We start from the raw sequence: 12,910 nt of genomic DNA, 5'->3' as shown, positions 1-12,910 counted from the left end.
AAATAAATAACTAACAATCATAAAAATAAAGATCAAAGTTGATATAAAAATCAAATTCTAAAGGATGAAATTGAAAAAAAAAAAATTCAAAACAAAATATATAATAATCAAAAGTTTGAGAACCAAATTTGATATAATCAACAAATAATAACATTTCAAAAAAATTTACAACTTCTAAAAAGTATTTTCTATCTAAAATAAAATAAAAAACACTTCTCTAAAATCCAAGTTAAATTTTCTTTTGACTGGAAAGTATTTCTAGCTAATTAACTTTTTTTATAACAAACAAATACAAGAAAATTAAAATCACTTAAAATCAATTTCCATGAAATAAACGGGCTAAGTCTAGCTCATCAAAAGTAACCGGATTTTTTTCTGGCTTTTGGAGGCTGCCTCAAGCAGAAACTCAGGAATTCATTCAAGGTTCTCTGACATAATTGTATCATGTATCTTTGGCAAACAATTCAATTTTATCCATTAATGCATCATATATTACAAAGCCCAACAAAAGCTACCGGTAAATCTACAAATAAAGAAAAAAAAAAAAAGGGACAAATGTCCGCAATGACCGAAAAACATTAGTCAAAATAAGAGGGACTACCCAAGGGAAATTTGGAAAACGTTCCCTGGCAAAATTTTAGAAGTTAAATTGGAAAGATGTTTTCAAACCCAACATGAAAGGTGTGCCCATTCTCAGATCCTTAATACAGCATCGCCTGCTTACCGCTGTCATCCATCTTTTCCAAATCTTCTTGTGATAACAGGGTTTTCTTACCGCTAGAACCAGTCTTGTCATATGGTTGAGCCATCTTCCGAAGAAACTGCACTCAAGGGAAATAATTTTATATAAAGGATTGCATTAGCATTACAGTAATTTTATTTGCGTGATAGAATGCCCAAGCCTGAAAGAGAGTTTTTTTAAACAAACCAGAGCAAGGCCCCCGTCACTTGCAGCATTTCATTCTTCCTATATAAAATTCATTCAAATAACTTTACAATATTATTTCAAGTTAATTCAAATTTAACCCAGGAGATCGAGGGCAGATACCTACTTGAAACTCATTATTGTGGGTGCATGTGCAAAGTGTGTGGGTTTGAAAGGTAAATTAGACGGGGAAGAAAAAACTGAACTAAGATGGTTTCACAAGAGAATGTGTTAAAGAGGTTAATCCCTTCACATGGGAAAAAGTCATGCTATGTTGAAATGCAGACCAGAAATTTGGCCTCCTGTTTTTTTTGGTAGTTCATTGTTAAAAGTCTAAGCAGGTAATTGTTTTTTTCCCAAAAGCAAAAGTAGAAAAAACAAATGTGGTTGACACACCTCGCGTGCTATATGCAGTGCCATGTCAGTGCTCAAATTCAGGTGTGCATCACGTAAATGAGACAAAATCCAACCAGGCAATTTAGAGCGCTTGTCATGACGGCTATACCTGCACAAAATTGCATCATTATGAGAGACAAACACGTTTTTGCACATAAAACTCTCAAGTAATAAGATCAGGTCTAAAATATCCAAGTGATGCTTTTCTCTCCACGCTCACATGTGGATACCACTCTCTGTCAGTGTGTTTGTGGAAAGTTGAGCAATAAATGGTTACCAGTAGAGAATATTAATGGATTTATACAGTTTAAACTCCATACCTTTTGTCAGCAAATATCATCATTCCGTAATCAGCCTTTGACCGGATCACTCGGCCCACACATTGAGCAGCTTGTCTCTGATTGACAGAATCCCTTTAATTAGATTTACAATTCAAAGGCAGAAATAAACTTTCAAGCCTTAAGGTCAAACCATTTCAATTTGCCCTCGGTTTATAATTATGGGGATAGAATCATACCAGGGCATCAAATGTTAGGAAATCCCCTTCCTTAATCTGAAATGTGTCCCTTAGATACTCCAACCGTGCAAGTAGTATCCTGCAAGATTCTTGTCTCAATACATTCTCATAATGGCAACTCAAGCAAAATTGATTATGATAGTTTAATCTAGCCTTTACATAAGAACTGCACAAATCTAGAACATTACCCCAATAGAACATCTATTTATGCCAATGGAAACATGACATTATATCCCCAGCTGATCCACCCATTTTGTTAACCTGACCTCTAAGCGAATATATTTCCAAAGGAAAAACTTCCTACTTTAAAACAGTGCTAGTGTAATTGATTGAACCAAGGGAAACTCTATTCCTTTGGCTACTTTTCCTAGTCTAAAATCAGGGCACCCTAAAAGAAATAATGTGCTTAAAAAACCAGGATGGGAAGGAATACAACGAAGCTCACTTGCTTAAGGTGTACTGGAAAGGAACACCAAACATGATCACTAGTCTGCCATAATGCCGATCAAAATCTATTCCTTCAGCTACTTTTCCCCTGCAATTCACAGATTAAAAAAAGTAATCACAGTACAAAGAATATGATTGGGTCAGCTACATCCCAACTCTTTGGACATGACACCCAATCATTATCAGATTATTTTCAACACCCCCTTCACATAATTGCTTCCATATAAATGCCCAAAGACATTATGATTTAACAATGGCATTCTGATACCTGGCAACAGAGAAAAAAACAGCACCTCTCCCACAATCACAAGCCCTACGATAGTTGTCAAGAGCCAAAGTAGTTTCTACCACATCTTGGGTCTCAATAAAGACAAGCTTATGTTGCATTATTTCCTGAAATAACAAGATCATCAGGTACTCTAAAGGAAATGAAGCCACATATCCTACCAATAGAACATTTTCACCTTTTGGGGAAAAAGAAAGAAAAGACAAGGAGATGTTTGAATAGTTAAGGATAGCGTTTTAGCAACCAAGTAAAGGGAAAGAATGCATTTCACCTTTAGAAGTCCACTTTCATTCCAGGTGTTGATAATCCCATCCATGTACGAATAACTCACAAAAAAGCACACAATTCCATCTGGAACAATAGAAACCATCTCCACCAATAGCTTCCCATAATTCCTTACAACACCAGGATCACTTCTCATATCAAATTTGGTACTCACTGGAAGTTGATCACTGCAATCAGAAACAAAAATTTCACATAATACAACAGACCAGTTTGATCATAAAACAATGGTGGATTCTTTATACAAATAAAATATTTATCTCCAACCATGTACCTTCCACGAGTGAGAACCATTGGACATATGCAATCTCTTGTCAAGGACATCTTAAAGCTTCGACTGACAACAGGGTGGAAATTAAGAAGTCGAGGATAGAGATCAATTGGGCTTAGAGTTCCAGATGTAATTACGACTGACTGAAACCGGTCAAACACGGGCTTTATGGCAAGAGAAGCATCATGGCAACTGAGCTGGAACAAACAAGGTGAATAAAGACTAGGTGTGAGAAAAAAAGATGCTAGAGAAAGGATATTCTAAATAAAACAGAGGACATGACAAAATAAGCAATCGTAGCATGCTTGCAAAACTCATATAAATTAGACCAAGAGGAGCACAATTAAACATATTGAGCACATGCAGGCACATAGGAGGTAAAACAGCAACTACTGAAATGAGTCACACCAGATAGTAAAAAAGTTCCCTTAACAGACAGGTCAAAATCACATATGTAGATTCTGCAAGGTTGTCTAGTATGGTACATGAAGGTCATAATTGTAAAGCATTCATAGAATAATGCAAGGTTTGCCAGCATATAACTATTCCCTACAATGAAAATATATAATGATAAAAAAATATTATACAATAAGTTAAAATGAAGATGATGTAGAGGTAGAAAAGTTAGGAGGAACCTGTAATACAGGGTCAGGAATATGTGGCATTCTCTCATCAAAAGGTTCAATTATGATGGAAAATCCACGAGAATATGTCCCCACTAGTGTTGCAAAGTCACATATTGTTTGGACATGCAAGAACTCATCTGTATCAGTTATTTCCAACGTCAACATAAGTGAATGTAGGCGATCATAACAAAACTTTAGTGTTTTCTGGTCGATTCCAGCTTGGTTGTTTATGGAGGCAACAAAGCTAATAGGGCTTTCCTTCTCAACATTCTCAGTATCCAACCGCACTGTTAGATACTGGAGCAATCTTCGTAAAACATGCAAAAAATGTTCTGCCCGGCGAATATTTCCAGGAACTGCTTCCCTCAGAATATCATCAGGCAAGGCAGGATTTGAAAGCCAGGAATCTGAGCCTGAAGAAAGAGATAGAGAGAAAGAAAGAGCACAACATGTCAGAACTTAAGTTATAATAGAAAGTAGTGCAAGCAGTTATGCTTTAGCATTTGACATACCAGGTAAGTTTCCACTTAATGCCAAACCATTAACAAGCCGCTTGTACTCATCACGCAGTCTATTAGCATCAGTGGCCTTGAACCTTCCTAACATGTCAACAGATTAAATAAAACATAGATAATCTTTAGTCTAGGAAATAGTTTTAAAACCATTTGCCATTTCATCAGGGCGTATATCTGACCGCAGATAATTGAGTAAGACCGCAGATAATTGAGTAAGGCTCCTTTTCTCAGATTTGAACAAGAGTACAAGCATCTAGATCCATATTCAAGGCACATTAAAACAAATATCAAATAGCACTCGCACTAGAAAATAAATGTCTCAAAACATTTAGAAATGTAATATATGCTTAAGGTAATATCAAACTAATAGTGAACGCTACAGCCCCAAATGCCATACTGTGAATCTGTGACAAATGATGTTGAATGTGAAACATTCAAATGCAGGCTATCCATCAACACTTCCAGTGAAAAAGAAGGAAACAGAAAAATAGCCATACCTGTTAATCTCTTGTTCAATCCTTGAGATATTTCTTGATGCTCCATCAAGTGTTTGCCTCCTCACACTAACACTAAGTGCTTCAATACATACATTATCGATATTATGCGCCTCGTCAAACACAACAACAGATTCCTTCTGCATTTCCTTGGATATAATCCCAGCCACCTTCGGATCAAGCAAGTATTGGTAACTATAAACCACTACATTCGCAAGCTGCACCATATGCCTTGCCAAAAAATATGGACACCACCCTTTCTCTTTCCCATATGCCCTTAGATCCTGCAAACCACGGAAACCAAACAAAACAATGCCGAATCAAAAACATCCCTTCACATCTCAGTAATCTTGTTTTAACAAATCAATTAGAAAACACAATTAATCAACTTTACAAAAACCATCCAAAATAAATAGATAAATAAATAAATAATTAAATTACCTGAAGAGTATAAACCCCAGGAGGCAAAACAGCACCAGAAGCAGCCCTCTCGTAATTTTCAAAAAACTCACAAGTCTCGACATTCGGATTCTCCGCGGCCAAAGCCCTAACCCAACTCGCAGTCCTTTTCCGACACGCAGCATCAACCGAATCCCTATTATTCGCTTCCAAAACATTAGGATTTACACACAAATTCTTCCTCGAAGACAATCCAATCGCCAAAATCTTGGCAGCAGGGCCGAGGTGCTTGACTTGATAATTATGCAATAACTTCAATTCGGCTAGGGTTTTCTCCATCTCGTGAACTGTGCGAGTGCAGTAAATTAGCTTGATTGCGCCTTGAGGTTTAGAGATAGTGTAGCTTGTGATTAATGATAGTAAAGCTATTGTCTTTCCCGTTCCTGTAGGCATTTCAAGCAGGCAGTGACCTTTAGCGTCTAGTGCACGCTTTAGCTCCACCATGTAGGAGTATTGCTCCGGGTATATGTGATCGTACGGGAAGTATACGGTCACGTCCTCGATTTGAAACTTCATGGTTTGGTTTTTATACACGGATCAGCATACACTATATTTTTGCTTATAAATATACAAGTGAAGAGAGAAAGCGGGATGTGGTGGTTCGAGGCGGCAGTGTGGTGGTGGTTCAAGGCGTGGTCGGACAGTGAATTCACAGAGGGTGTTGTTTAGGGCTTTAAAGAAAACATATCGTATCCTCTAATAGGCTAAAGTGCGTCTTGGTCACCATAGTTATTAAAACGTTTCAGTTAGGACCCTATTGTTTATTTTTATATTTCACTGTCAATCATGGGTTTACTTACAACGTGCACGAGGTAAAATATATAATTAAAGCAATTAAAGTTTCCATCAAACCATTATAAGAGTATTTAGAAATGTAGTAAGTTGTGTTTTTAAGTGTTTTTTATTTAAAAATATATTAAAATAATATTTTTTAATTTTAAAAATTTATTTTTATATCAATACATCAAAATAATTTAAAAATTTTTTAAAAAAAAAATTTAAATTTTAACAAAAATAAATAAATTAAACCACCCAACTAAACACGCCATAATTAATCACAACGTGCACGAGGAGAGGGAGGGGGGTATTGGTGGGTGAAGATGGAGCATTTGTGGTGGATTTTTGAAATAAGGATGGAGATATGGTTTAATTTCCTTCATTTTCAAAATATTTTATTTTGAATTCTATTATTTAATATTTTTAATAATTCAAGATTTAAACTATGTTTAATATTGCAGTGTAACAAAAAAAATATTTAAATTTTAACATATTTAATAATAGCAAACCATTCACAATAGCCATTGTTTTTTTTAAATATAATATTCATCAAATTTATTCTTTTTCAAACAAAAAAAATCCAAAGAAAGAACAAGTTATTTTTTTCCCAGGAGATCCAAAATAAAAATAGCAAATAGATTTTTCATTTTGCTTTATAGGGTGAAATGTTTCACTTTTAAGGCAAGGCAGGGACTAAATGAAAGAAGCGAAACTCAAAGGAGCCAAAATGTACTTTATCCAAACAATACATCTGACACGTCAGTCATCTTGATATTTATTTAGAGCACCGCCTGGAGCCAAAAAGAAGTGTTTTTTTTTCCTGAAGTAGAGTTATCAGAGAGAATGAGCGAGCGCGTTTTAGGGAGAGACACTTGAAGTGAAGTAAAGTCGAGGGACTAGAGGGACTCAGGCATCGCGGCTCATGGAAGCAACTCTTGGCTTCACGCCTCGTGTGTTTGGATTCAAACCACTCAGTTTTCGAGGTAACGAAGAGATTGAAAATGTAAAGTGAAGCTAAGTCAGGGATTATCTGTTGTTTCTTCCTCTTTTTTCATTTTTTTTTAATTTTTGCTGTGCATAAATTCTAGGGTTACGATACCTGTTTTAGCATATTTTGAATCCAAACCTCAGCTTTGGTGTGCCTCAGTTTTCAGTTTTGAATACCAGCTTGGTATTGAGTTTTAGCATATTTTGTATTTCGAATTATGAAATTAATTGCTTGCAATAGCTTGATGACCAACATGGCCGAGCGAACAGTGGCAATAATTAGCCTGTGGAAAATGATGGCTATCATTACGTACTCTGAAAGCAGTATCCTTTCGTGTCCAGTCTTAAATTTAATGTGACATGAGGGATTTCTCGGTGAAAACACGTAGCATTTGGTTTTGTTAACGTCGATGACCTCGTTTATTTGGGTGATATACGAATCCAGCCATTGATTGATTACCACCCTATTAAAGAATAATCGAAATGTACTCCAGCTAAAATGTATTGTTGAGTGATCTATCCTTTGTCTTGTTAAGGTTGTGATAGGTTGTAATGTTCCAATTTAAGCTACTTGATCAATATGAATGGCATTCTTTGTTTATTTTTATTTTTTTCCCTTTCTGATGGTTGAATACCCATTATGTGACCGATGCAGACCAACGGACTGGAAGTAAACTTGAAGAATGCTATCCCCTATGTGCAAAAAACAAGTTTTCTCATAAGATGAATCTAGCAGAATCTGGCCGAAGGCGTTTCTTGTTACGTAACAGACCTATTATTTTTAGAGCAAACAAAAAAATCTCTATCAATTCTTCAGATCAGCATCGACCTGGTTATGCAAATGCTGATGTATCGCCTTTACATGAAGCCATACCACCTAGATCTGATGATGGGGCTGCCCTTCTCAATCTGCTTGATGTCAATAACTTGAATAGTTTGCAATCCCCACCTAAAATGTTTCGAAACAGGTTCCTCAATTTTGGTCGGATGAATTCTGTTATCAATAGTGCTGCTGAATCATTTTTCAAGAGTGAGATAAGAAGGAGGTTATTTGTGACAGCTGTCCTAATTGTAATTGGTCGTGTTGGATATTATATTCCTTTGCCTGGATTTGATAGAAGGTTGATACCTCGAGATTATCTAAGCTTTGTCACTGGATCTGTTGGTAAGTTAAACTTAAATAACCATGTCTATCATTTTAGATCAAATCTGCTGGGATTTCAAAGCTAGTGTTTTTAATTTTGTTTGATTGAGTTACTCGTTATGCTGTTTGGCAGATGAATTGGATTTCTCAACGGAACTGAAACTGTCGTTCTTTCAGCTTGGAATCAGTCCTCAGATATTAGCATCAATACTCATGCAGGTTTTGAGCTTTTTCTTTGGCCAGATAACACATTTCTTAATTAGACTGTTCTGCATCACCACTCTATATGGTCCTTGCCTTCTCTTTTTCTCAAAGCAATTTGTGGATTTTCACATACGAAGCAGTATTCAGAGGCTGAAGAATGCTTCTCTCTTTACCAAGATATTGGACTGTTGAAATCCTCTCTTATCCTCTTTTTTTAGCAGATTACATGCAGCAGTTTCTGTAAATGAATCATCACTGTCTGTTGGTGCATAATTAGATTAAGAAGTGCTTCTGGTGTTTGTGATTGCTGATTCTTCATAAAGTTTGTGGGATTGTGAGGGCTATTGAAAGTTGATGGATATTCATGGAAATTTTTGTTTCCGAGATATTTGGCCTTCCAGCTTAAAAATCGCTGTTCCATAATTAAGTTTGATGGAATGTGATGCTGCTAGCTAGATTATTTAAAAATATCTTTGTTGCTTTAGTTCTATGGTATCCAACAGTTAAAACCCCTGCCTTTCTTCAAGAGGATAAAATCAACAAATCAGATGCTCTTTTCTCCCCATGTTTATCTACCTAAATAAAATCTCACAAATTCTATTTTGCTCTTTTAGTATTGGCACTTCAGATATGTGATAGCATAATAAAATATATATGCTAACTAATTTTAATAGTATTTGAGTTCATGCATTAAACATTTTATAGACTGGTACATTTATATACTTGGCTGAACAACTAAAATCATTATAATTCTCATGAACTGGACTCTCAGGTACTCTGCCATGTTGTTCCATCCCTGGTAAAGCTGCGGAAAGAAGGCTTGGATGGCCATGAGAAGATTAAGAGTTATATGTGTGTCTAGTTATTCTTCTCAAGCAGTGAGACGAGTCCTTGCTAGTGGATCTTAAATTGCATATTATATTGAATCAGTCAATTATGTTGGAGGTTACAAATCAAGTATTTTTTTTTTTTCCTTCATCTATTTCAGATGGTGGATATCACTTGGCTTTGCAATATTTGAGGCAATCATAGTTGCTTGCTATTCACTTCCTTATTCAGTTTATGCAGCCAGTCAAAGGTAATTTAGTGATAATGCTGTTTCCACTATATTCCTTTTGACTTTAGACTCTAATTTGTCCCACAAAAATTGGAAAGAACAAGTTTCTATCAACAGTTGGGGTAAAACTTTTCTGCCTCATATTTTATTCTTAATGCATGTGATCCTCATTTCTGATGTTTATAAGTTTGAGAATAGCTGTCCAATAAATGCCCGGAGGTAGCTTGTTTTATAAAATCTTCATGGTTTTGTAGGGTCAAGCATGTGATGGTGACAGCTCTTTTGTTGGTCTGCGGTGCAATGACTATGACATGGATCTGTGACACGATATCAGAATCTGGATTCGGTACTATCCTTGTGATTTTGTTCTTATTTTTGTTCATTGTTTTCCTCTTTTGTCTAGCTTGCTTTAAACTCTTCGGCATATTTCAGGTCAAGGTTCATCTCTAATTATTTGTGTGGGAATCCTGACGGGTTACACTGAAACATTATACAAGATGCTGTCTCAGCTCTCAGGTACATGACAGGAGATCATGCAACTGATGCCCAAAATCCTTTTCTTTTTTTGTACTTTGATGAGCATGTGACAATGAAAAGCAACATCTAATTGTATGTAAATGGTAAAATGTAAAAATTGATGCGGAGTGTAAGTAAAACATTTTGAACTTCAAGCCAAACATTATACTTCCAAAACCCTGATGATCACTGGATTGAAATTTTATACATGCAAAGTAGAGAGTAGGATACTGCATTATTGTATCTTTGAACCAGCCTTTGCAAAATCACATGATGAGTGTGCCTGGTGCAAAACCCAAACTGTTGTATTTAATTAAAAATATGAAGTGGGAGCGTGGGCTTTTATCAACATGAAGCTTTCTTGAGTGTTTTGGCTTATTTTGTCCACATACTAGCTCAGAGTATTTATGATGAGCTTTTTCTGCATGCTGTAGGGAGTGCTGCTAGTTGGTGGCCTTATATGTTCGCAGTATTGGGTGTTTTTACCATTGTCACCATGTGGGCAGTTGTGGTGACCGAGGGTTGCAGGAAAATAAAGCTGCAATACTATGGCTTTAAACTTGCATCTGCTGCAAGGTAATACTGTAGTTCTCCAGAACTTTTAGCCTCCTTTTTGGTGGAACAAAATGCAGATTACATAAATTCACTTTTATGATCTTTTATCTTTTTCCCCATGTTATTTGAAGTGCTTGATTCTGGAGATGGATATTCTTGAGTGGATCTAAAGGATGGTTAAATACACGACCTATTGTTTTCACAAACACTACAGTTTAAGCAATTATGAAGAATATGTCCCTTTGCTCATGAATTAACTCAATTTAAATATGTTGGTAATGCTTATATGACATTATTCTCTTGTGTATTGGACAGAGATGATTCCCCAATTACTGAAGTGGAGCCTTATATCCCTTTCAACATTAATCCATCTGGAATGCAGCCTCTTCTCACCACGACTTATCTCTTGGCTGTTCCCAGTATTCTTGCTGGGTAACCTCATCTACACTGATTTAGATATAGTTTCCTATTGACCTGTTCATTTCGAATATTAAGGAAAAAAATTCATATCTATTCTCTTAAACTTGCTGCGTATCTTTTTATCAGATATGCTTTTGTCATGGAATTATAAGATTTTCAAGTTTGCGTAGTGCCTTTGTGCTGACAACAGCATGAATATATTTGTCTCTTCTCATCAAATCTTGTGTTTGTAAGGATTCTAACACAGCATTTGTGGCAGTATCCTTGGTTCACCTTTCTGGGAGCGTATTAAGGAGATATTGAACCCCGAAACTTCTATTGGTGCAGAGCCCTGGGTTTACTATTCAATATATGCTTTGTTTGTCTTTTTATTCAATATATTTGACATTGTAAGTTTCTACTCATCCTTGATTGAATTATTATATCATACATGCTATGTGATGGAAACTTTTGCTAGTATATGTGTTTGTTGTCTTGTGATCCTCTCATTTTATGCGTCAAGATTTCCTTCTAGCCACTTCTTGTCAATATCATATCTGCAGAAAATGTGAAATTAATTTATTCAAGAAAACATGTCAAGCTAGATGGACCATTTTGACTCTAAATGCAAAAGTTCCTATTTAAGTGTGTTCTTTACATAGCACTTGCTATGATTTGTTGTTTCCTATTTGTGCATGTTTCTGAATTGGAGATCCTATACAGGCCAACTTGCCAAAGGAGATTGCAGATTACTTGAACAAAATGGGAGCTAGGATCCCAAATGTGAAACCTGGGAAGGCGACCATTGAGTACCTCACAAAGATCCAGGCATCAACACGTTTCTGGGGTACACATTTGCCTCTGCAAGTTATTTATTTAATGAATAACTACAATCTCGAGCTATACCTTTTCCTTTTCTTTTTTTTTTAAAAAAAATTGCCATTTTTTTTTGGAATGGGTGGATCCTGCAGGAGGTCTATTGTTGAGTGTATTGGCAACTACATCAACCATTCTTGATCATTACTTGCGTCGGATCAATGAGGGATTTGCAATTGGGTTTACATCGGTTCTAATTATCGTGAGTGCCAACTGACACCTTATGATTATGTATTATTCACTTGGCTTTGTTATTTTAGACTGTTTGATGATGGAATTGCACCATGGAGGCATGACAGAGAAACAAAAACTCCTAAAGGATGCTGTCATTGTGTAAATAATTTATCAATTATGGTGGTTTGCACAACTGTCATATTCTGCACTTCTCCTAACGTTTTCGCATTTATTGGTGGTCCAGGTGGGTTCTATTATTGAACTAAGGAGATCTTATCAAGCATATAATGTTATGCCAAGTTTGAGCAAAGCTCTAAGGCGGTATGGTGTGTAACATGATGATGCCGCAATCACCTTTTCAGGTGATAATAAATTTGCCCAGAAAAGGAAATCCCGCCTCATGTAAAAATTGCTGGTTCATGATGAATAAATTTATTTTTCCTATGGTGCAGAGACTCTTCAAATGGCAACTGTTGATTGGTATTCGTTCTTGCAACACCTCGGAGGATAAGCACCAGGAACTGCCAACTTCAGTTGTGCAAGTAAAAAGATAGATGTCTTTTTATTATACAGATTAAATGATGCAAGAGTGGATTCTGAGCCTCAGTTTTGGTGATGTCTTCTATCCCCTTGGATGAGTATAGCGTGTGTTTAGGGTATTTGATGGACGGGTGGACACAAAACATAATTCTACCTGGCCATGGAAGGGGAGGGCCTGGTTCATGTTGCTGCTTGAGGCTGATGCTTAGTCGATGGCTGGATTGAATGAAACCTCTGACAACCTTGAAAAATGTCGTGCTATTATTGATTTTTTCCTTAAAATCCCAAACCTGAAGCCATGTAGCTTGCACATAGTGAATTCAAATTCAACTACGTTTCATTTTCTTGGATTTTCTAGAACAAAGATGTCTTAGACATGAGTGGGATTTAACGTCAATTCAAAACTTATGCTTATGGAAGCAGCTGTGACTATTGTTGTCTAAAATATAAAATCTTTGGTAAT

The 12,910-nt window shown here is 36.1% G+C and overlaps 2 protein-coding genes across 3 annotated transcripts; one reads left to right on the top strand and one right to left on the bottom strand.

Moving 5' to 3' along the window:
• Nucleotides 1-451: 451 nt before the first annotated feature.
• Nucleotides 452-5,878, bottom strand: LOC7480701 (general transcription and DNA repair factor IIH helicase subunit XPD). Of its 2 annotated transcripts, XM_002300816.4 has the most exons (12): nt 5,201-5,877; nt 4,763-5,043; nt 4,263-4,345; nt 3,760-4,163; nt 3,128-3,321; nt 2,843-3,023; nt 2,554-2,678; nt 2,284-2,373; nt 1,839-1,917; nt 1,642-1,718; nt 1,322-1,430; nt 452-821 (listed from the first exon to the last, which is right to left on the bottom strand). In XM_002300816.4, exons 1-12 carry the CDS (start codon nt 5,732-5,734, stop codon nt 702-704), a joined length of 2,277 nt encoding a protein of 758 aa, XP_002300852.1. In that variant the 5' UTR covers nt 5,735-5,877; the 3' UTR covers nt 452-701. The 2 variants fall into 2 exon arrangements, with proteins under 2 accessions (XP_002300852.1, XP_052306780.1); XM_052450820.1 differs by lacking the exon at nt 1,322-1,430 and having other exon boundaries at nt 5,201-5,878.
• A 921-nt stretch (nt 5,879-6,799) lies between these two features.
• LOC7480700 (preprotein translocase subunit SCY2, chloroplastic) lies at nt 6,800-12,866 on the top strand. Its single transcript, XM_024595722.2, has 14 exons — nt 6,800-6,978; nt 7,638-8,147; nt 8,260-8,345; nt 9,103-9,182; nt 9,319-9,408; nt 9,642-9,733; nt 9,820-9,903; nt 10,338-10,479; nt 10,774-10,890; nt 11,138-11,267; nt 11,581-11,704; nt 11,829-11,935; nt 12,152-12,269; nt 12,360-12,866. Exons 1-13 carry the CDS (start codon nt 6,918-6,920, stop codon nt 12,239-12,241), a joined length of 1,713 nt encoding a protein of 570 aa, XP_024451490.1. The 5' UTR covers nt 6,800-6,917; the 3' UTR covers nt 12,242-12,269; nt 12,360-12,866.
• The last annotated feature ends 44 nt before the right edge of the window (nt 12,867-12,910 follow it).

Source organism: Populus trichocarpa, chromosome 2, assembly GCF_000002775.5.
Source record: "Populus trichocarpa isolate Nisqually-1 chromosome 2, P.trichocarpa_v4.1, whole genome shotgun sequence".
NCBI lineage: Eukaryota > Viridiplantae > Streptophyta > Magnoliopsida > Malpighiales > Salicaceae > Populus > Populus trichocarpa.
The sequence above is the reverse complement of the archived record's forward strand: the minus strand, read 5'-3'. Positions and strand labels throughout refer to the sequence as shown.